Source organism: Motacilla alba, chromosome 1, assembly GCF_015832195.1.
Source record: "Motacilla alba alba isolate MOTALB_02 chromosome 1, Motacilla_alba_V1.0_pri, whole genome shotgun sequence".
Lineage (NCBI taxonomy): Eukaryota > Metazoa > Chordata > Aves > Passeriformes > Motacillidae > Motacilla > Motacilla alba.
The window spans coordinates 108,829,597-108,854,296 of NC_052016.1; the positions used below are offsets into that span (position 1 = coordinate 108,829,597).

Sequence of the window (24,700 nt, forward strand, 5' to 3'; positions counted from 1 at the left end):
TTGGTTAACTGGGTAGTTGAATATCAGTCCTTTCTTTTATTTTGCAATATGAAATATGGATATTGGTTTTCTGCCCAGGAATATCTGTAAGCACATTTTATCTTTCCATATTTTGTTGGGAAACACTTTTAGAAGACTTCAAAAGGCAGAAAATTAATTCTGCCTGTTCACGAACTGAATTACTGGAAGCTGTTTCAGCAGTTGTTCTTGTAATGCTTCATTTATGATTGCATGAATATCTCTAAATAAGTTATAATGAAATAATATTTGTTGACAAAGTCCAAAATTGAGAGAAGTTAATAGCTTTTTTTTTTCTTTCCACCCACTCTGATACTTCAGATATCAAGCCAGAGAATCTCTTAATAAGCCACAATGATGTTCTGAAGTTGTGTGACTTCGGTAAGTTTGGAAGATATCTGTTACTTACCTTTTTAAAGAAAATCTCTTGCAGTGCAGTTTTGCCTTATTTTGTAAGAGTTCTACGGTATGTACTGTTTAAAAGTCTTCTAGGAGTCAAAATTGATTACTGCTTCAGGTTTGGGGCTAGTGTTTTAATTGGGAAGAATTCTGGTCTTAATTTGCATACCCTGTGAAATACCTGTGTTAACATGTCTACAGAAACACTGCATTTCTCCCCGTATTAGACAAGGTTTCTGCTTTTGATGTTGCTGAGGCTCAGCTGAGAGGAGCACAGATGATGAGCTGATCATGAGGCTGGCAAAACCCTAGGTTTATCTGGCCTGTTTTTTAAAAGAAAAGATAATTATTACTTGCTTAGTAAAGACCCAGTAAACTTATACTGTCTATATATTTTTTGAAACATTGGCTTTTGTGGAATGTTATGTGTGTAGTGATAGGTTTTTTTGTTACCTTAACTAAGGAATCACATGTCCAGCTGTGATTAATGACAGAATGACTGGAGCTCAGAGTCACAGCTGTCCATGTTAGGTTAACTCTGATGTTTCCTGACCTACCAGTGCCTGTTTAATGTCAGCTTTAAGGCTTTGAAGAATCATCACCCAAGTACAAGGTGAACTTTGCTCACGTGAGTAATCCTAGAAGACAACAGGGCAGAATGTTCCAACAATCTGTATTTTTATTCCAAATGCTACATGAACACAGAATAAAATACTGTTCCCTCTGAAAACCTTACAGTTTGGCTTGGTAAATAAAAGCCAATTCCACAGTGTTATCCCAAGGACACTTTTCAGTAAGAACGGTTTGAAAGCTGTCATTTCAAACCTCTGCAATTTTGAATGAAAAGGAGAACTGCTAAGAAAATAAATCAAAATAGTTTTTAAGGAAAAAAAGAAGAAATGTGTTTGTCATTTACAGTGCTGCTTATTTCTTTTAATCCTAAAGGCATTTTTGCTTAAACATTCAGAAACAATAACCATTCTAGGGAAAACCTTAGAATATTTGGTCTATGTAAGTTCTTTGAATTCAGTGCCATTTATTCTGCAGTGCAAGGTGCTGCACAGCTCTGACAGAACATCAGGATACTCTTGTGTGGTGCCTTTGCCTTTCTGGCACCCACAGGCCTCCTGTCTGCACCGCTGTGGTTGCCCTCCCTCACCTTACACTGATTGTCAGGGTCTTGCCCCTGCCAAGCAAACCCCACTGAGGGACCAACCCACTGCCCTGTGCAGAGCTGAGCATCCAGCACAGGCTGTGCCCTGCACAGTGCACGCCCCAGGGCTAACCTCATCACAAGCAGGAAGAGCCAGTGGGAGTAAGGAGCCTGAGCGGGTCTTTGTGGGAGCTGTGCACCCCACATGTCCTTCCCTGGCCTTCCCTCCCTTCCTCCTTCCCTCCTTTTTTTGGATGAGGGACGTCCCTGCTTGAAAATAATGCCATTAGAGTTGTCACATGACATCAGCTGACAGATCTCTGCATGAGAACTTGTGTCAACATCCACTGTGCAGAATTGCGGGAAAACAAAAAGCCAGACAAATGGCATGGTCATGTTTTGGACATCAGTTTTTGTCCCAGATGGTGTGAATTCTGCCAGCAGTGGTGCTCTGTGTGGTCTGTTGGCTTGCTCACACTGTGTGCTTCAGCCACGTTCTCTTTCTGCTGCTGGAAAAGATGTGCAGTCCCAGTGTACTCAGAGTGATCAGTATAATATCAAGGCAGGCAAACTGTTACAGGTACCTCTGTGGATCTTAATGTTCATGTGGGTTAGTTTTAATTTTAATTGGCCTTTCAGTTTTAGTTGAATTTAAAAATTTGAGGAACTCTTGGAAGATGGAATCTGTGGTTGTGATATTTTATGAAAATCCCTTTGCGAGGATTTTCTTCTCCTGAGAAGCTGAAGGGCCTCAGCTTCAAGTGTAAACAATTTGTTATCTGCTGCTGTGGAATGCAGCAGGTGCTTCCTCCATTGGTCAGTGTGGGATGTTTCTACTTGGTGGCCAATCCAGGAGGCAGCAGCTCTCGGACTCTCTGGGAGTCACAGAACTTTGTTATTCACTCCTTTCTATTGCTGTCTCGCCTTCTGATGAATCTTTCTCTCTGTTCTTTGTAGTATAGTTATAGTGTAATCTTTTTTATATAATATATATCATAATATAATAAACCAGCCTTCTGAAATGGAGTCAAGATCTCTCCTTCCCTTCACCAAGACCTAACTGCCCAGAAGACCCATGGTAATAGGAATCAGTTTTAATTTTTTAGTGTTATTACTAATTGACATAATTGCTAGTAGGTTAAGCTGTTACTGTAAAGTACATTTCAGAATGGTGTTAACCACAAGTGTTTCCTGAACATGCAGAGATTAGGATATAAGAATTTGCCTTGTAGCATGATATGATTTAATATGATATGATATGATGTCTGACTACCTTGCTTGATTCATGTTTTGGAACATGGGTTCTTGCCACGTACAATGTCACATTCCTCGTGTGATTACAAATACAAACAAAGGGATAATGCATCCCTTTACAATAGCCCAGTGGACAAAACCAGATTGAACAGAAAAGATCATAAATTTTTAACGAGATGATTCTTCATAATCCTTGTGCCATGTGTTCTGTACATACCGTGCTAAATAAAATTGAGATTGGTTGTTGTGTTTGCCTGGACACATGTTGTGTGGGTGTCATTTCTGCCAATAGAAGTGGAAAAAGAGAACAGTACAAAGTGCTGATTACAGGAGATGCATCTGACTGTTGGAAATAATTCAGTTTTCTGACTAGTGTGTTTTGCTTTTTCAACACCAGGGCTTCAAAATTGCTTGTTTTAGCAACCTCTTAATTTCTGTATGGTGTGTAAGCATAGAAATCGTGAAACATGGGACTGGAAAAGACCTCAAGAAATCCTCTAGTTTTTCCACCTACTCAAAGAAAGGATTAAGAATGTCTCTGTCATTCTTGACAGGTGTTTACTTAGTATATTCTTAAAATTCTGAATAATAGAGGTTCCCTAGTGTTCCTAGGCATCTATTAAAGTGCTTACATGTCATTAGGATTAGAATGCTTTACCTTATGTCTAACTTAAGTGTACCTTGTTCCTCTGTAAGAAACTGACAACCTCCTCCTGTATTTTCTTACATCTTCTTCCTTGACATCTCTCCCACCATGTTCTGAGTTGTTTCAAGTCCTTTCCTGAAATTTCTGATTTTGCTTATTTCTTTCTGCAGCATGGTGCCTTTGCAAATGCTATTGTTTTCATAGTTGCTCTCACCCAAATCTCCTCCTATCTTCATCTTCTAATCTGTTCCTGCTTGCTGTTTAGAGAGTTGATCTAATCTCCCTAAGCTTCCTTCTCTTATTTCTATATTCCTGATACCTCAGCACAATTTGGAAGAAGGAAAAAGAAGCAAACTCCATCGTAACCAGAAATAATTCTTCCCTTAGAAAGATGTGTTTTCCTGAACTGTTAGCTCTGTCCATCATCTTTCTGCAGGGTGTCATAGGGTCAGGGCAGTCTTGGATCTGTAAAATGCATGACCCGACAGTAAAGAGGTGACACTGAAGCTCCTGATGATAACTTTGCTTTCTGTCTTGCCACATCAAATCCATGCTGCACCTGGCCTGTAAAGTTAGGGGTTGATTTTTCAGGCTACATTAGCTGGTTTCTGGACATAATATTCACAGACATTCCTGTCTGTGACCAAGTTCTGATAGACTGGCCTGGAAGGAGGAGGATGAAACTTTGACCTCTTGAGTCTTCTGATGCACAGGAGCTCATGTACTACCAGATTCATGTGTTACAGGAGCTCATGTACTACCAGATTCATGTGTTACCTCAGCACATGTATTTATTTCTATTATGTGAGAACTTTTTTCCTTTCTTCTCCTCCCCCTTTCAGTCTGGGGTTTCCCACATTTTGACTGTCCCATTTCTTTGGTGTATCTCCTGATTATCTTCCCTCTGTTCTTTAAACACATGAATGAAAGATTTTCCACTGCCAAGATTAATCAGATAGCTTGTAATTTGAAACAGATATGGGGCTGCCTAAGCAGTTCTAAATACAGTAATATTTCAAAATTCAATCAATTCCCATATTAAAAGTTAAAAAAAAAATCCTTTCTAGCTTTTTTTTTTTTCTAGCACCAGTAATGTACATTAGACTTTATGGGAACAGATATGAATTCTTATGTTCAAACAGCTTTGAAATATCCATTTCTCATCATACTCATCCCATCTCTTAGTTTACTAACACTTGAAGTGTTAGTTTACTAACACTTAGTTTACTATCACTTAGTTTACTAACACTTGCAAAAAGTAGCAGCTGTAACCTATGTCATTAATAAATTTATAATTTTTTTTCTATGATCTCTAGTTTAATAATAATAATAATAATAATCTGCATCCAAAGTTTTACTTCAACTTGTAGTAAATTAGTATTCCACAGGAGTGAGTGGAATTGGACTTCTTCATGCTAAGCTTTACACTTTCAGAATACTAACAACAATTTTAAAACTTTTTAAAATTACAACCTTACAAAACATAGTTGAATGGAAAAGGCAGATTTGGCAGCTTCTGCAGAGGAACTCAGATATAAAGAAAAACATTTATTGCATTTAAGTAGCACTTACTGAGTCAGTAAATAAAGTTATGCCTTATTCTTCTGCAACACTTTGGAATTTTTACTATTTCTTCATTGTTCATGCAATAATGGAAAGATTTACAGTGATTTCACTGAAGGGAGTTTTGAACTGTGTTTTAATGCCACATCCCAATAAGAAAGCATTTTTGGAAATGCTGCTTCTGCATTTCAGTCCCAAAAGTTTGTCTCACTTTGGGCTTTAGTGAGGAGCTCGTGGAGTCTTGCTGCTGAGATCTGTCTGTCCTGTCTCACCTAATTGTTAATTATTTATTTGAAGAGAGTAAGACTTGATACTTTTTGAAAATAGTGCCAATATCTGTCTTGGAGTACTTCTACATGAAAAAGTCAGTAATATTATTATGGTGCTTGGCTGACTTTTAATGAATGGAGGAGAATGAAAATAAAACTTCAAATTATTCCTACAAATGGATTTTCCAGACACTTGTCTGTCAGCCAGTGGTCATAATTGTTGATTCTGCCTTAGGACAGTAGGAAAGATTTGGTACAACTGCAAATAAGTATACGTTTTAATTTTTTTTAATTTTTTTTTTTTAATTCTTAACAAAATTACGTGGAGAAAGAAGTTAATTTGGACATGCTTTCTGATCCTACTTCATGAAGAACCTTGTTGTGAATGTGATGCTAAAGCTGTTGGGAAGCCAACACATGTGGAGTGAGCCAAGTGCAGATATAAACAGTTTTTTGGTTGTTCTAGACTCCTGCATTTTATAGTTTGGAGGAGATGACCATTTTCCTTGCCAAGCCCAGGAGGGACTGTCCTTACATGAGAATAGTATGTCGTTTTTTGACCAGTTTAAAAAAAACTAAAGACAGCAGTAGTTAGGATCAATGACCAGAAGAGTCTAGTACACATGCATGTGTAATGTTTCTGAAGTTATGAATCTTCTTCTGCAAACAGCACCTCAGTGACATTTAGTGTAATATTTCAGTAGCTGACATGGCATACTGACAGTTAACTTTTTTCAGTCTGTTTTGATTACATAATAGCATGCAGAGTAATAGCAAAACCCCACTGACTTGTGAGATAGTACACAAGTAAGGGAGTCAATAAAGCAGGCGTGCTGACTTTCACTGCTGTATCAATAAAAGCTTGCATTTCAGTAGACAAGCAGTTGTTGGAGACATCATTCTGCAGCAAATCACAAAAAATTTGCTTTTATATAAATAGACATGACCTCCTACTGCCAAAATCAGTGGTGATACAGGTGTTGTTTTTAAAATGGGATACAATCTTTCTTGCTGTTTCTCTGACAGGCTTTGCTCGTAATCTCTCTGAAGGGAGCAATGCTAACTATACAGAATATGTGGCTACCAGATGGTACCGCTCGCCTGAACTCTTGCTGGGGTAAGTACACTTTGAGAGCTGCCATAATAAATCTCTACTGATCTAAACGGGTTTTCAGCACCTTTTGTAAGCTTTGCCTGTGGAGAACTGAGTTTGACTTAAAGGCAAGGTTTCAAGGGCTTCCAGATTTTCATTAATTTTTGTTCATTTCCAGTAAGTCAATGTGAATCATTGACATATTGACCTGTCTTGAGCTGAGCAGTGTTTAACTGATGAAAATATTGGGCTGAATTATAAAAGATGTACTTCCTGCTCCTGCACCCCATCCCCAGTTCTTTCAGAAGAGGATTTCATGGTAGTCCTCTAGCCTGGAATGTCCCATCAGCCCTGTGTGCACATCACATAAGGAATGGCAGCACAGTTTTCACAATGCAACATTCCTAGTTATCTTCATCCTTTGAGTCAGAACTATATTAGGAAGAATTTTTTTTGCTCAGAGGTGGTGAGGCTCTGAACGGGTTGCCTAGAGAAGCTGTGGGTGCCCCATCCCTGGCAGTGTCAAGACCAGGTTGAATGGGGCTCTGAGCATCCTGATGTAGTGGAAGGTGTCCCATCCCAGGTGGGGGGGATTGGAATGAAATGATCTTCAAAGGTCCCTTCCAACCTAAAGCTTTCTGTGATGGTGTGCTCTGATTTTCATTTGTAGTTACCCTTTGCCAGCACTGCTGAAGTCACTCAAAAGGAAGGTGCTAGATTTTTACTAGTTAGGAAGAACTTATTGAAGGAGGCTGTATAAATCATTTTAATAAAGCACTGAGAAGTTAGCATTGCATTGACTGCAGAGGTATTAGTTACATGAGTAGCCTCAGCCAGAAAATTTAGCATTGCTCCTTTATTCATCCGTAAAATGAGCATTTTACTACCTCACAAGGTAAAACAGATTTTGAGATACTAAATGAACAAATTCATGAGATACTAAATGAACAAATTCAAGGGCAAAGGAAGAGGAAAAAAAAGTGGAGATCTCTGATATGTGATCTTCCCATTACAGTCAAGTTAAACAGAGCATTAATCAAAACTATGTGAATGCTCTCCTAGAATACAATTCCAATATACAGTGCATGTGTATTTATATATACATATTCTTAAAACCAGGAACTGTTAGCCACAGGATGAATCAAAACATTTCTGGTCACTCCTAAGAGTCTTTAAGCATCATGTTAAGTGCTCCTGGGAAACAAGTCTTTGTTGGAACATTTGATTAACACTGAGCTAGGTATTTTTTGAACAGGTAAATAACTAAGTAATAATTAGTCTGTCAATAAAGTCATCCCAGTGTTCCCAGAGCTGTGCTTATCTTAATCAAATTTGTTGGCAGTTGTTTTCTTACGTGCATAACAGCATCTTAAAATTGCTATTAAAAAACTCCAAGCTCAATTTTTCACGTTTTGGAGAAAACAGTAAAGCTTCCAGTGAAATGTGTATGTGTATATATAAGTATAAATAAAAGACTTGGAAAAATAGCATAAATTGTGACCTTTTTAGATACAAACCATTTTTTTTCTGTCTCTAGTAGTAATGAGGATTTAGGAGGAAAGACATTAAAAGCTTGACAGACATAGTATTAGTCTGACCTGCATTTTCTGAAACTGTTTTGTTGGCAGAGGAAATTTAGCAGGAATTATGTCTGTTTGTAGTTGACTAAATCTGTTTGATTAGCTTGTAGAAAAAGGGAGGGGATTTGTGTATTTAATGTTTCAATTGTGCTGATGTATGTTTTTAAAGCCAAGTTTTTCTGGCAAAGTGATGCCTGTTTCTTGGCAATCCTGTTCTATTTCCCAGGCATTCATCTTTCCCATTTCCCCTTTCCTTACCTTTTCCAAATTTTTACAAGCTTTAATATTCAAAAGTCTTCACAGGTTTATTAACTACATTCAATTTAACAAATACAGTTTTACTTTTTCAATTTTGAAAATGTGTCCCAGAGAGGTTTTTGTTTAGTGACAACATTCAAGACTTAAATTTCAGGAGATGAAAGAAATTGCTCCGTAATTATTCACAGAACATCTAAAATCTACTCATTTTGGAAAGCCTCAGGTTACTGTTAGTGGAGTACTCTGTACCCTTTGATGACAAAATATTGCTAAAAGCCAGTAGATTTTAAAGCATGCTAAATTACTAGATGAAAACATGTTTTGGAGAATCTAATATGTGCAGGCACAGACTGTAGTGCTTGTGAGGGATGGTCTGTCTGTGCTATAGGAGTTCTTTTCATTTGTCCAGCCATGTCACTCTTGCATTTTTGTCTGCTGTGATCTGACCAGACTGATCCTGACAATCAGCAGAAAAAAGTCTCAAGTTCACCTTTTCAAACAACAACATTGCAGTTTGTGCTGCCTTAAGAAATGGCCATTTTCTGATTTGTTTCTGTTTGACTACAGAGTAAACAGTGACAAGTTCTTACTGTAGCTCAGCTTCCTTTATTCTTGAGAGCAAGGAAAAGTAATGGTCCATGCCTAAAAGGAGTTTTAGCCCAGCCCTCAGTTGTAACCCTAGCTTGTTCTACAGTACCCCAGTCCACAGCAACCTTTTCCCCATTTCACATTTTAGTGGAGAAAACTGTGTATTAAAGGAGTTGCAAACAAAGACGTATTTGGGTTTTTATCATAATAAAAGGGGAAGATTTTTACCTGTACTTTCACTGTTTTGCCTACAGAGCCTTGGCTTTGGGGTCCATTCTTGCCTGTGTTGCCTTGTGCACTGAGAAGAAAAACTAGGCCTTAATTTAAGTCATTCTGACCTACTGGGTGGGTTGGACTAGCAGCACCTAAAAGGGTCAAACCCTGAGTCTCAGCAAATCCCCAGGGAGCCACTGTACAGGATTGTGAACCCCAAGCAAATGATGAACCCCACTGAGTAGTAGTGGTACTTGAGGAATCGTGACATAGTCTGCTTTGCCTCTCTGGTGGTTCTTTGTTGCAGTTTCTCCCAGTGGGGCAAACTTTTGATTTTGGGATGGTTGTTGTGAGAGGACGACAGTGTCTCGTGGCACATTCTCTAAGGCAGGTGGTTCTTGAAGTTTCCGTGCCCTGCTTCAGCTTTCCCAGCTGCCACAGAGTGCTGCAGCAGTTTCACTTGGGCTATTGTTCAGCTAGAAATGTTTTCTCACCTTCACCTGGCCAAATCACCATAAGGCTTTACTGATCCTCTGGCCAAGTGTCCTCCCCACAAGTAAAGTAAATAACCATGAGTAATCAATGGGAAGAGTCAAACTATTTCAAACTATTTTTTTTTTTTTTTTTTTTTTTTTTTAGTTTGAGGATGTTCTTTCTCTAAACATCATTAATCAGCAATATAAGGAAGGAGTGAAGGACACAGATTTAGGATAGGATTTGTCACCTGCAGCTCTTGGTGCTGTCTTATTCCAGAAAAAGGCAAGCCAGCTGTAACTTAAATCTCTTGAAACAGAGTTTGAGTTACTGGATTACAAGTTTCAAAAAGAAGAGACTCAGTGAAATATGTTTCTGGTTCAATCTTTGCTCCAGTCTTTTTTTTTTTTTAATATGCCTTTTTTTTTACATGAAAAGCATTCTCTAGTCATTTTGTTCAAAAACTAAACATTTGAAAGACATTATTGGAATAATATGGGCGTTTACAATTTTTTTTTACAATTTCAACAAGCAAGAATTTGGGTGTATAAAAAAGAGCTCTCCCCAAACCCCAGCCTGTGGCTTTGCTCCCAAACAGGAATTACTTTATGATGCTTTCATTGCTTCCTCACTTGTTTTTTCTATCAAATAGTTTTCAGGAGAACTCTGTTTTCTCGCTAATTAAAATTTTTGTGTATAAATGCTGAAATAAAGATTTCTTATCATTTCTGTTCTCCCAGTGGCCAGACCCAGTATGCCCATCCACCTGTTAAGCACAGTCAAACAAGAGATGTAATGCAGGAGCAGAGTGTGGGCATGAACTCTAGAGAGAAGGGAAGTTAGTGATAGTTTAACTGTGAGTGGAGAATGCTTTGTAGTCAAAAAGATTATTCTTGTATGCAAGGTTTTTCAGAAAGAACAAGGTCCCTGGGGGCACTTGAGAATCCATCTCCTGCCTTTTCAAGCGGTGATAGATACATCAGGAAATCTAGGGCAGAAACAGAGGGCTTGGTTTTTGAGGTGGTTTGCTTAATAACGAAGGTTGTTTTTCTGTGTGGTGAGGCAGCGTGCCATGGGAAATACGGCCAATAAGTTGAAGCAGCTCAGTAAGAAGGCACTGGCAGTGGGTGACAAACATTTTGTTTTCGCTTGGCAGAGCCCCTTATGGCAAGGCTGTGGATATGTGGTCTGTAGGCTGTATCCTGGGGGAGCTGAGCGACGGGCAGCCCCTGTTCCCTGGCGAGAGTGAGATTGACCAGCTCTTCACCATTCAGAAGGTGCTGGGCCCACTGCCAGCCGAGCAGATGAAGCTCTTCTACAGCAACCCACGCTTCCATGGCTTGCGGGTAAGGGAAAGCTTTGTTCTTTTTTCTTATTTTTCTTATTTACTTGTGTGAAGCGCTGCGAAGGTTCTTTACATTTACATTGTGCATTATCTGCCGCCTACATTTCTGGGTAAGTATAGGATGTAGAGATTATGAGGCATTCATAAGTCAAAGTAAGATTCTGATTGCACCAGAAGTGAGTACCGCAAGTACATTTGTTTTCTCGTTAAAAGTTGTTTGAAGATTTTCTTTCATTTCTTTGGTATTTTTGGCATGCAGTTTACCTCTTATACCCAATCTAACATTGCCCTGCCGGGTTTGCACTGGAAAGTTTAGTGGCAAAGCTCTGTAAGGTCAGGTTGTGGAAAATTCAGGATGTAGGAATGTGCCCCCTATGGACAGAGTGACAGAACCTTCCTCTGTCCCCCAAAAAGGAAAGAGCCCAGAAGTTTCTCCTGGTGATCAGGTAGAAAAGTCACTGATAGGACCTTGGGGACTTCACCTCAAGTTTGGGGACAGGTAATTGGCCATAAGCCAAAAGGTCCTGCCTGGGCCATTGAGTAGAAAAGCACAGAACAAAGAAACCAAATCGCTTTTGTGAGGTGTCTTTACCAGGAGCACAAGCCCGTGGCACCTGGATCGGTTTGAGTTTGTTATTTTGCCTTTATTAAACCTTTTTTGTTCCTGACGCTGTCACATCAGCCTCCTGCTCCTTTTATGCCTCCTGATGAAAGCTGAGCTATTCTGGGGTGTAGTGTTGGGCTGTTGAGAGCTCATCAGATCGGCTCAAAACCCCCCGGGCAAAACGCTACATCAGGACTGCTGTCTACAAGCTAGTTTGTTGGGAAAATCTGAGCTGTAGATGCTACTACCATGGCAGAAGAGCTTTCTGCCTTTTGACTTAAATTCCTGGGGAGTTTATGTAAGTCTCTTAAGTAAAAAAGTTCTTCCTACTGACAGCATTGTGCTCTTCAAGGGTTTGCCAATATATTGACAGAGACTCGCTTGTGTGAAGAGCGCGTGAGCTGGGATATGCAATATGACAAAATACCAGAATCAATCAATAAGTAATAGCTCTGTTACTTTTAACAGTACCTGGTCAGTGATTGCACTCATGTTTTCCTTGTAATTCAGTTTTGGTTGTCCTTTCTTTATTGATGAATGTTGCTTGGAAAGGTGAGTTTATGATCTTGATAATATTCTGAAGTCAGTAGTGTAAATCGTATAAAGAGACACATGAAGGTTTTAGGAGACCTGATCTGTGCTAAAGACTCAAGATTTGAGTTTTACTCCAAGAAAGAGAAAACGTGAGAATGTGAAAGGGAAGGAATGGGGACCTAGTTCTGTTAAAGCATGTTCAAAGTTTTGAACAAATTTGTTTTAGCTAACAGTGATAAGAAAAGAGTTGACTTAAGGTGTTAGAGTGTTTATTTTAGGTATAAGAATAAGTAATTCTGAAGAGTTTTTGTTGAAGTTTGTAGACCCTTCAAGAGTGGAGGGTTGAAAAAAAATTATTAGACAAGCATTTCTTATTTCTTACAAGGTCCTGTTTGTGTTTGTATCACCCTGTTTAAAACAGTGGGTTGGATGGTGTTTTTGTATGAAAAATTTATAACCCCTTATCAGGAAAGCATTACTTTAAAAATTGTCAGCAAAATAAATTACTGCCTCTTCAATGTTATTTTGTAGCATTTCTGATTGTGCAGTGTAATCTTGTTTGGATAAATGCTCTGTGATGTCTTAAGATGAAGTATCTTTGTTTTGGAGCTTTAAAATACAGTAATTCAAGAAGACAGCACAGACCTAATGTGATTAGCACAAGGTTCAGAGTTATGAGTTTCTGTTCTCATCCTGGATCAGTGGTTTAGTGCTTGGCCTCAGACACGTTCCTGCCTTCTTAGTCCCATCTGTAAAGTCAGGATACTGCTGATGTGGACAGGGCCATGTGGCTCCTCACAGAGAGTATTTTTTAGAATTGAAATAAAGTCTGAATAATGGCTTAAACACCAAAAATACTACAAAAATAATTTGTTAGAAATATGATAATCATTAGTTAATTCATGGGAAAAATTATCCCGTGGTATAAGAAAGCCTTAAAAATAGATTTTTTCTGAATGTAGCATGGTGCTGAATAGTGAAAGATTTTCTGTTGCAGAGCAGATATTAGGTATGCTGTGATCAAGCCAATTATTACTTACAACCTGGATTTGGTGCTGCATATTCTCAAGATAGAAACTAGCCCATGATGTGAAATTTTTTGTCCATATGCTTAGACTTTGTGCATTTCTACATTACCCTAAGTGAATAGTACCATATTGTAAACAGGATTTTAAAAATTCTCTTCAAACGCTCCAGCATGGATCCAAACACACATTTGCAAACTTGTCTTTTCTTTCTACTCATAGCCTCCATATATATGTATATAACAGTTTTCCTCACTCCTGAGGGTTAGGGAATATTTAGTGATCTCTCTTGGATTCTTTTGAGGAGGAAAACATCCAGGGTATGTTGAAGACAAAAGAAAGTAAAATAATATGGGATCAGAAACTACCAATAGGCTCATGACTTTACAGAAAAGTGTGAGCCTATTGGTAGTTTCTGATCCCATATTATTTTATGGGGCAATGTAGGGCTATACATATTTGTTCTACCAGTAAGTTACATGAAGAATGTGAACAATTACAGTGACAAGCCACTGGTGCTTTGCACAGCTTTGGCACATTTTCCTGTTTTCCTGATCATTCTAGATATAAAAGCTTCTTTATGATTGTTACTCCACAGGAAGATATGAACATTTTACAATTTGGTTTATGTTAAAAGTGGAGGAAGCGTGGAAGCCTTGTTTTACCTATGTTACTGTTTAGGATCAGTATAGCAGATTTGGACTTTAAAATCTCAATTGTTAGTAAACCAATGCAAAATAAAGCAAAGTCAAAAGAAAAATACAGAGGCTATCTAGGAATAAAAGCATTCAAACTAATGTTCTTCCATTTTTCTTCTAAGTTCACATAATGTAATTTATGAAAAGTAATACTAGCACAGCTAATGGATGCCCCCAGCAGTGTGCACTGCTTCTCATGGTGTTGCCAGCAGCATGACCACAGCACTAACCCTGAAACTCAAAACTTTTTGCCTTTTTTCATTAAAAACACTTGGGAATTGTTTGTTAATGTTTAGTATTTGAGTAGTACTGTATTTGCACTCTCAAATTCTCTCTGAGCTATTTTTGACCTTTTTTTAAAGGTCTAGGCTATTTTTGACCTTTTTTAAAATAAATATATTACTTATGCTAGTTCTGAATCTATTTTAAACCTCCTATCCGTTATAATGCCACCAAAAAAAAAAATTTGTTGATTATTTCTCACTAGAGAGTGATTTCTTTGCTGCCCTGATAATCAAGAATACTTTCTTTGGTTGACTAGATGCTTACCACACATCTAGAGTTATTTGTTTCACTATAATGTTTTAGAGTTTTCATAAACTACTAACTACTAATTTTTTTCAGTGCTTAGGATTCCCATTAATTACATGTTTTGATTCACTAGTTTCTATTTTTTTAAACATTGTATTCATGTATTACCTTGTTTTCATGATCAGTGTATTTACAGTGTATTTTTTACAGTTTCCAGCAGTCAATCATCCACAGTCTTTAGAGAGAAGATATTTGGGAATTTTAAGCGGTGTATTGCTTGATCTTATGAAGGTAGGAAAATATCTTTTATTTTCTGTCTGTAATATGTAGGAAAATATTTGAGTGACTTTTTACTTTCTTTTCTTAATACAACACATCTTAGAAGGACTTTGGGAACTCCCTTTTGAGATATTTTGATTCCACCACTGTTTGTAGTAAGGCTTAGTATTTCCTAGCAATCAGGAAAATATCCCTTGCAAGTGCCAGGAGAATCTGTTCAATTTTAACTGATTTGATGAAGAATATGTAGCCCAGACAAAGCATCATCACCATCCTTTGCAGGGTTGTGCATTCACACTGACATCCACGCACTGAGTGCTGGAGTGTGATCATATTTAGATACATCCACAGAGTATTGGGCTAATCTGAGTTGTTTTTCATTTGTTGTTGGGTAAGTGTGAGGATGTGGACAGCTGTCAAAAACAATAGTTGACACACAGGAGTTCTGGGTTTTTATCCAAACTCTTGATCTGCTTGCTATCACCTGTACACGGTGGATATGTTAGTTTACTCTTCAGTCCTGTTTTGGAACAAGTCAGCTAGTTACTCATGGCCAAAGTAGGTTATAGTCCTGAGAGCTCTTCTTATGGGGGATCAGGAGAAGCTCATTCCCCACAAAAACATCAGGAGAAGCTCATTCCCCACAAAAACATCAGGAGAAGCTCATTCCCCACAAAAACATTGTGCTTTGCATTTGCGCCATGTTCCCGGGTGTGGAACATGTACTGTTGTCCTTACTACTGTACTATAAAAATGGTAAGCTGCAGTACAACCCTCACATCATTTCATCCCCAGTGAGCTGAAGAAAGAAGTCATAGTATCCAAAATTAGGTTTATAATCATAGAACCACCTAAGAATTAAAGGCAATATGGGACACACGTGAAGCATGGATATGGCTAATCAACTCTGAATGAATTGTATGATCCCAAACCCCTCTGCAGCAGTAGTCTTGGAAAACAAGACGCTCTGGGAAATACCTGGGTGTTTACTTGCTTTTAGTAGTATTGCTGTAGCCAGCAGAAATCCACCAAATTTGCTCTACTCTTCTTCAACACAGCCAGTTCAAATCCCTTTGATCTCCTTGCCTTATGAAGAGAGTCAGCATGGCTTTTATCTTGGTTTCAAGGAGTCTGCAATATGATACACTCCAGTGCATATAATTACTTGTTTTGGTATTATACTTTCTCCTCTATTTTAGAATTCACAGAAACTTTTTTTCTTAGTTATCTGTAACTCAGGATCTGGTAGTATATATTGCAGAATGCAAATTTCAAGATCAGTCTTAAGACCATTGTTGCATGCACTGGGGGAGGGTTTATTTTCATTTTATCCTAAATTTTATGTAATATCTCAGTGGCTTTTATGTTCTTTTGATATGATTTAAAAGTTGCAGAGTTGTGAAATACAGCACTTGAGTTTTAGGGAAGCACTGAGCTCCAAATAATTTCATTCTTTTCATCTTTTCTGTTGATGTTTCTGCCTACAAGGTGAGAAAGGTCACGAATTCTGTAGAGGGGATATTTCATGTGTGATCTGCATTTCTTAATTCAGGAGTTGAAACCTTGTTAAGCAATCTGCAGACGTCTACAGGAGAGAACAGAAGGGACTTGTGGTTAAGTTACATGTTGCAAATGCTGCACATACTTTGTTGTGTGCCTGTCTCTTCTGCAGACAAGGGACAGTCTGACACATGTCCACACTTGTGCTCCTCATTATCTGCATTCTCAGGTCAGATTACTAGATTACTGAATAACCCACACTTCAATTTATGCCAACTGAAGTAGGGAGATATTAACATATATCTATTTAGAGAGCATTTCTGGACTAGATTAATGATGAGGTACCAATTTGACCTTGTTGCTTTGTTGTTGCTCCAGTCCTCTGCTCTCCTTCACAAGTCGTGCTGGTTTGCAAGCGTTAGGGAGTTGGGAACTGGTTTTGCATGTTATGACTTAGGAAAAAAAGACATTCAGAGTCTCTTCCCAGAGATTCATTTCCTCTGAGCTGTTTGCTAAAGAGAATACTTGTAGAGCCCTCTCTTTTTACCCTTGGTTTTCTTCACTTGCCTTACCTGGACTTCAGCCTTCTGAAGAGTGGCCTAACCTTTGTGCTAATACACTGCTTTTATAGTCCATCTTTCTGTCCTCTCCTTCATTCTGGTTCTCACCCTCCCCTGTTTTGCTTTTTTGTTTATTAGGAAATTGCCTGTTTAGCCAATCTGAACCTATGAAAAAGATTTTGGTCTTCTATACAGTAAGATGCTTTGTTCCTGAACCCACAATAAATTTTCCATAAAAATCAATGGCTGTCCTGGACATCTTTCCTCTTATGGTAGTTTTTCAGGAGATTATTATACCTGGTAATTCCTTCTAGAAAATGGAATTTGCTTTCCTGAAGTCCTGGGTCTTATCTCTGATGTTTATCTTCCCACCTCTTCTTTCAGTCCTACCTGTAATCATCCTATGGTTGCTACAGCTCAGAGTGTCTTCTCTGCTCAGATTTCTCACCAGTACTTTACTGCTGTTGAACAGCAGCTCAAGTAAACTGAAGTCCCCTCCTTGGCCAATTTGCCTCTCCAGGAGATTTCCAACAAATGATTCTAGAAATCTCCTGGAATGTGTACACAGGCTGGGTGTCAGGATAGGTGAAGTCTGCTGTGAGGATGAAGATCTGTGACCAGGAGGCATTTTTTTGTTGTTATAGAGAGTTTTCCTCTTCGTCCCCTTCATGCTCTTCACTGCATTGTTGGTAACAAACTCCCACCATAACATACCAAATGTTGCTTTCCCTTCTAATCCTGACTAGAGACTGTCCATGGATAAACCTTTTCTTCCATGCTGATATTGGATATGGTCCAGGAAGTCAATTTTATGGAGTGTAGCTCTTCTCCCTGTCCATCCCCTTCCATCTGAGACCAGTTGTACCCATCAGTGACCATGCCTCAGCCATGAACCCTGTCCCACTACTTGTCTGTGATTCCAGGCAGATTGCTAGCCTTGTGATAACCTGTGGACTTCCAGTTCTTGCTTGACATCCAGCCTGTGTAAGGTTGTGTACAGGCACTTGTGAGAAGCTCTGGACATCCTCTCTTCTGAGGGGGAATGCAGGAATCACATGTGGCCTCCTCATGTTTGTTCAGCCTTTTGAGCCACTGAGTGCTCATCACTACAGTGATGAGCAAACAGCAAACTAGCAAACAGCACCAGAAAAAAAGGGGGAAAGAAGTTGGTAATCATTCACTTGAGAAGGAAAGGTGCTGCATACTGTATGACCAAACTACATAGGGGTTTGGTTTGCCACTTGCTTTGTTTCCTGAGCATTTTCCATTTTGAAGTGCAGGGATCCTGTGAAGGGAAAGCCAGTTTGTGGTCGAGTGGCTGAATATGGTGTTCATGTAGTGTGTGTGTCTATGTGTGTTTATGCATGTGTATGCATAGCCACACATAGATTTCTTTTCTTTTAAACATATACAACCCTTAAGAAATAGCTGTTTTTTTACTTAATAGCCATTCAAACTTTTAACCTTGCTAACAGTCATGCATGTTTGAATATTCCAGTGTAAACTCTGTATTGCTCTTTTCCTGCAAGAAACCTTTCAAACTTCCCAAAATACCCAAGCTCCTGTTGTCAAGTTTTGTGATTAAATATTTTCTACGTGTCAGGAAGTGTCTTTATTTAGAATCACAACTGATCTAAGAGAATTATAAGCAAGTGTTATTCTGAATGCATTGTAAACAGTTTAGAGAATTCTTTGAAAATAAGGGTGGACTTGAACCCTATAAGCTAAAACCAGAACTCTTATATTTGTGTATTTTTAAAAATACTAAACGTTAAAATAATGTTTGTTTTTGCATAAGAATGTTCTCATAGAGTTGTTTTGTTTGTTTGTAAATCCTGTTTTGTTGCAGCATTTCATTACTGGTAAATTTACTATTTTTGATTCTAAACAATGTTTTAAGGTTTATCCTGAAAAATATGTTTAAAATACATATATTTAAAAGATATATAGATATATAAAATACATGTTAAAAGTTTTAGATATCTTTGTATTTTAAATATACTATCATACATGTGTACATAAAATTATATACATATAAGACATATGGTGTTATATAAATAAACACATATGTGTTTATTTTGTATCATATGTAGTTTAAGGCAACATGACATTATTCTAGCAGTGACATCTAATCACAGAAACTCTGGAGATTAAAAAATTACCCAGTAATGTTCTTTATTTTGTTGTGGGGTTCTTCGTTTTGGTTTGGTTTTGGTTTCTGGTTTTTTCTCGCTAATGTAAATACAGATACTAACATTTAAACTTCGGGATTTGTTTTTCAAAGAACTTACTGAAGTTAGATCCAGCAGATAGATATTTGACAGAACAATGTTTGAACCACCCTTCGTTTCAAACCCAAAGACTCTTGGATCGCTGTGGAAGTTCACCTTCACGGTCAGCTAAGAGAAAACCTTACCATGCAGACAGCAACACTTTATCTAACAGGTAAATGTAGTCTTGTCCCTGTTACCACTGACATTTGCTCTGCCAGTGAGTGAGTTGTCGTGCTCACATGCAGCATCACCTACAAGGAAAGTGGTGGTTTGACAGCTTAGGCACACTGAGACACGCATGCCATTCTGTGTTATCACACTGAATAAAGGAAGCAGACATAGTATTTATAGCTACACAAGCTGAAATTTTTGCTTACTTTCTGCATCAGGTTGCATGTGTCTTAAAAAAAAAAAAAAAGAGACAATGTTGAAGCCATTTCTGCATATGACAAGGAAAAATAATTGGCTGATCCACCTTAAAAAAATGTTAGCCTTTTTCTTGAACAATAGGAATTTTGTGGCTTGGAAGATGCCCAAGATTCCAAAGGAATTCTCTTTTCTTTGGAATGCTACCACTGCTGTGTATGTACACATCTGTCCAAGATTTTGGTATTTAAAAGCTTGAAGTTCACACAGATTTGTAGCATCTAAATATGCTGAAAATTGTGCACATTGTTCACATTCCAGATGGGAGATGAACAGAATTTTGTCTGCAGTTGCAGCTGTGGATCATGTCTAGTCTATTTGACCTCAGACTCATAGCAGGATTTGTTTGCTCAGTGACTCCCTTGCTGCACCCATGTAGCTTGAGAGAAGCCACTTAATTTTCATACCTCAGTGAACCAGGTTTACTGCTGGATGAAAAACTTCAGTAGAAAAAGCTTCTTGTTTTTGCTCTGATAAATGCATTCATAAAGGTCGCCCTCTGAAGTATGCAGAATATTTTAATATTCTATAGGCAGTCTTTTAATCTTGGCCATGTTTTTCTTTAGCCTATCCTGTGAGATTCAAAAAAATTGCTCCTCTATTTTAGGACTTGGGATGACACTCACAATCTATACTTTTTCAAAGATAGACACCAAAAAGTTTTAGCTGGCTTTACAGATGCTGCGAGTAGAAGTTTTGCCATTAGACATATGACATCAGAAAGAAAGACCTTCATCCACTAGGAACTTGTCCTAAAGTCTTGCCTAGTAAAAATACTGGGTTCCTGTATCTCTAAAGTTTTGAAAAATATACTTTCTGTTAACAAAAAAATATTTTAAACTAGCATTGAAATTGCTTAAGTTTTAGGAACTGTAATGAAATAGATTATGAGATCACTGGAAGTGGTTAATACAAAAATCCCAGGTATAAGAACAGCTAGCATTATCCAGTTATTATTAACAAAAAGATCAACAAAGGTACAGTGAGCTCTCACTTCAACCCTTGGTAATATATCTGAGTTACAGCATAGATTTGTTACAGAAATAAGTTAATTGCTCATAGCCTGCCTAGATCCATCAAGGCAAACAAGCACAGCTCCAGCACTGTTCAGTCTTGGCTATAGCAGTGCCAGCCTAAATCCAGGAGCTGAACTGGTTTAATGCCAGAAAACCTGAGATAATAAATCCTGCTCAAAAAAAAAAAAAAATCAATCTCAGGTTTGCAGAACCGACTCATATTTCAGTCCTGTAGTCCCAAAACCAGAAGAGCCAGAAAGTAGAGGATAAGGACACAACCAAGTAGCTCTGCACCAAGTCAGTCTGGTTGCAGAGCCTTTCAGGTGCAGCTTTGGAACGAGTTAATCTACCAAAAACTGGGATAGTGCCAAGTTCCACAAAAGCTGTCTTCCTGTGGTAGACCTGGTTTTGGGTTTGGTGTTACAGGGCTGGCTCAGGCTCACCCCATCTGAACAATAATAACCTCTTTTCCCCTCCTTTCCTCTCCCCTCCTCCTCCAAACCAGGAATACACAAGATAGCCTGGAGCATTGATTCTATCAGGGCTTTTTGACAGTGCTGACGTATTTGATTGTTCTGCCTTCCTTTGATATGCCAGGTGTATTTAAGATTATTTTGATTGATATACAGCTAATTTTTATAATGTAATGCTTCACTTAGCGATGTACTCACATCGCACACACATGCATAAATGTGCAAATGTATGTTGGAATTTCTGTTATTAGATTGGATATATTCAGGGTTTTTGTCAGCAAAATCATTAACCAAAGCAGAGTTTGCTATCAGATTATAACCAGAAACAGCAATGTACGAACACTTGCAAATCTGTTATTTTAGTCAAGCTTCTGGTGCCTTAGTTAGCAATATTTGATCTTACTGCAGTTAAATTTTTGGTTTTAAATGGCAACTGAAATGGGTGTACTTTTTTAAAGTTATTAATACATGAGTAAGTAATCTGATATATTAATGCTTCTTTATGCATTTTAATATAGAAATCAAGCCAGCAAAAGTTCTGCTTTGCAGTCACACCACAGATCTAACAGCAAGGATCTGCAGACACTAGGGGCTGGTGGGCCAAGAGAAGAGGGGCTTCCAGCAAATGAAAGCTTTTTAAATGGAAACCTTCCTGGACCTGCACCTAGTCCAATGCACGCAAAAAAACCAAGCAACACACCTGGATCTGGCAACAAGGATATAGCCAATAATAACATGCCACATCTTCTCAGCCCAAAGGAACCAAAGGGAAAAACAGAGTTTGATTTTAATGTGGACACCAAAAGTTCTGATGGTTCAGGCACAAAGTACCTGAAGTCTAACACCAGATCTCAGCAGAACCGGCACTCCTTTATGGAAACTTCTCAAAGCAAAACTGGGACGCTGCAGCCCGGTGACAAGCACAGTCGCCACAGCTACATCGATACCATCCCACAGTCTTCTAAGAGTCCCTCCTATCGGACAAAGTCCAAGAGCCATGGAGTTCTGACAGACTCAAAATCCGTGGGCAACCTTTCTGAGGCCAGGGCCCAAGCTGCAGAACCAAACACCAGTAGGTATTTTCCATCCAGCTGTATGGACTTGAACTCTCCTACCAGTCCGAGTGCTCCCCGGCACAGTGATAACAGAACTATGCTCAGTCCGTCCGCCAGGAATAACCGCAGCGAGGGTACCCTGGACACCCGAAGACCGCCAACAAGACACTCCAAAACAATGGAGGAGTTAAAACTGCCAGATCACATGGATGGAAGCCATTCCCACTCTCTGTCTGCTCCACATGAATCTTTTTCCTATGGTCTAGGTTATACCAGTCCTTTTTCTTCACAGCAGCGCCCTCATAGACACTCTATGTATGTGAGCCGGGACAGAGTGAGGTCAAAGGGCTCAGAGGGTGGCTTAAGCGTAGGGCAAGGGATGGCAGCCAGAGCAAACAGCCTGCAACTGTTATCTCCACAGGTGCAGCATAAGTCACTCACAAGGTCTGTTGGCTCATCACGAGAAGACTGTACAGAAGATTCTAATAGGGTTAGTCCAAAATATTGCCACTTCTTTGAAGGTTTACCTTTCTCTTTTTAACTTACGTGGGGGCGGTGGCCTGCTTTCTGTCTTCTGTTTGTTTCTTTGCAGTTATTCTTTTATTTGTCTTGTATGGTATGGGGATGTCGTTGGGTTTTTTTTTTCAGAAGGGCTGAATATTTCAAGGTTCTGTAAAAAAAATGGGCTATGAATACCATTATCCTAAAGCACTGAAATGTGAGAACTTGTCTCTGAAGTTAAATCTTGTTAGTTGTTTTTAGTCCTTGGTTACATGGTCTGATGTCATTTTTATTGTATCACTTTGATTAATTATCTGTCTTATTTGTGTTTTTATTTAGCTTTTCCTATATGTATTTCTGTTGTGAATGCTATTTTCGAAGCCAGTGTTTCAGGGCATTATTGTGCCAGTGAAGCAGGACGTTATTGCTGAAAAACCCTAATTTACTAGAGAAATATCAAAGCTTGCAATATTTCTTTAGATTGGTATGATAAGTAACTGGTGTAAACTAAAGATTTCATGTTGTAGTGGCCAGTGGTAAATTGACTCCTCACAGTGGTTACTGTCAGTGGATACCTGGTTTTGTTTTTCTCTGAGCATTAATTAAAGAGTAGAGGACAGGCTGGTTCTGGTGTTGATTTACATTTGTTACACAACACTTCTGAATTATCTCATGTTTTACACATCAGATATGTAAAGATGACTGTATTTGTTCTCAGAGCTTTAAATTTCTCTATTAACAAAATGGTGCAGGGACAAATACAGAAATGAGTATTTTTTCTCTATGCCTACACCTGTGCTAAAGTGACTTCTAAGGAGAGAACATCTAGTTCAGATTTGTTGACAACTTGAAGAAAGTCAAAGAGCTGTAAATAATATTTAATGTCCAAAGATTATGGTTTACTATGAGAAACTAAAATGCTCTGCCCACTCAGTTGTTCATCTAAGAAATATGTGTAGCTGACCTAATAGGGGTCTACGAGTACCATAAAAAGAAGAGTTTCAGGTAGTGGTTGTCTCCTCAGTCCAGAAGAGAAAAAAAGACATAATACGTTTTTTCATTTATAGCAACATTTCCTCCATTCAAGATTATGTGTATTCAAACATGAGAAAATATCAAAATAGAAGTGCAACGGAATAATAATTTTTAAAAAGCTCCCTAGAAGGGATTACAGCAGCTCCATTTCAAAAACAGTTTTTTCCTGTATACTTATTTTTCCGTCTCTCTCATTTCAGTGAAATTAAATGTTACTTATTCTTCAGGATATTATTTGGAACGGCAGCCATATCAGTGTTACAGTTTTTGATAATAAAAGGTCACACTGCCTTGTATTCTTCAGTTCATTTTCTACATTATAAACCAGATAGTAATTTGAAGTAATTTTGAATTTATTTCCTACTATTTAGAGGCCAGTTGTTTTTATTGGATCATTCTTTGTCATTGAAAATGGGTTGACAGATTTTTATTTTAATTAGGAAAATTGATGTGTATTGTAATGCTTATGTTTTTGTTCATTTTCATTTGCTTTGGAAAGTCTGTTCATTCAAGATAAAAAACTTGCCTCTGTCTCTTATGGTCAGTAATTTTAAAACTTCAGCCTTCACTTAGTGCTTTTAAATCTGTATTTCAGCTATTAGAAGTGTGGAAGGAAAATGACTTTTCTGAAATGGATGCTAAGTCTATGAATCCACAGAGCTGTATTTTATTTATACTGCTTTCAGTAACAAATCAAATTGTCAGTCTTCTTATGCCTCACAAAGGCATTTTCTCAAAGAAGTCATTCTTTGGGTCCTTCCTATCCTCGTTTTCTCCCCTTTTCTACATTATGCGTTAGAAGTCAGAAAATTTCACTCCCTTCAGGATTAGTGAATAAAAAACTCATTAATAATATGTGTTCTCATAGATTCTTTACTGTTTTCATAGTTATTTTTTCTGATCAGTTCTCCTGGGTTTTTTTTCTCTGCTCATCTTTGGTGAAGTTTCCTCACTTCCATATTTCTAGTTTTTCATTGATTTTGTTTTTAGCTCTACCAAATCTTTTTTTTTTTTTTTAAATCTTTTTTTGCCAAGCTTTAAATCTTATTTAAAAAAAAATCAAGAAAAAACTCTCATCCAGTCTTAATTTTAGGACTTTTCAAGTCTCAACACAACAGCTCTGTTTTAAGGGTTTTTTTACATTTAAATTAAATGCACACAAAAAGGTTTAAGCAGAAGAAAATCAAAAACAAGTTGCTATTACTGTCTCATGTTTGAAATTTAACTGCTGATAAATAAGAGGTATCTAACACAAGTAGTAATTTAATCAAATGCTTCAGCCTCTGGTAAATTTTAGAAGAATCCAGCTGGGATTTGAAGCATTGTTTTAGCTGCAG

The 24,700-nt window shown here is 38.1% G+C and overlaps 1 protein-coding gene across 3 annotated transcripts in view; it reads left to right on the top strand.

The window, feature by feature from the left end:
- CDKL5 (cyclin dependent kinase like 5) overlaps positions 1-24,700 on the top strand; it is a 132,693-nt gene that overhangs the window by 83,274 nt on the left and 24,719 nt on the right. For all 3 annotated transcript variants that reach the window (XM_038158527.1, XM_038158716.1, XM_038158621.1), the window contains exons 7-12: positions 340-399; positions 6,329-6,419; positions 10,665-10,854; positions 14,456-14,536; positions 18,869-19,029; positions 21,291-22,317. In XM_038158527.1, the coding sequence (XP_038014455.1) occupies positions 340-399; positions 6,329-6,419; positions 10,665-10,854; positions 14,456-14,536; positions 18,869-19,029; positions 21,291-22,317 (1,610 nt within the window). The remainder of the gene's footprint in view (positions 1-339; positions 400-6,328; positions 6,420-10,664; positions 10,855-14,455; positions 14,537-18,868; positions 19,030-21,290; positions 22,318-24,700) is intronic.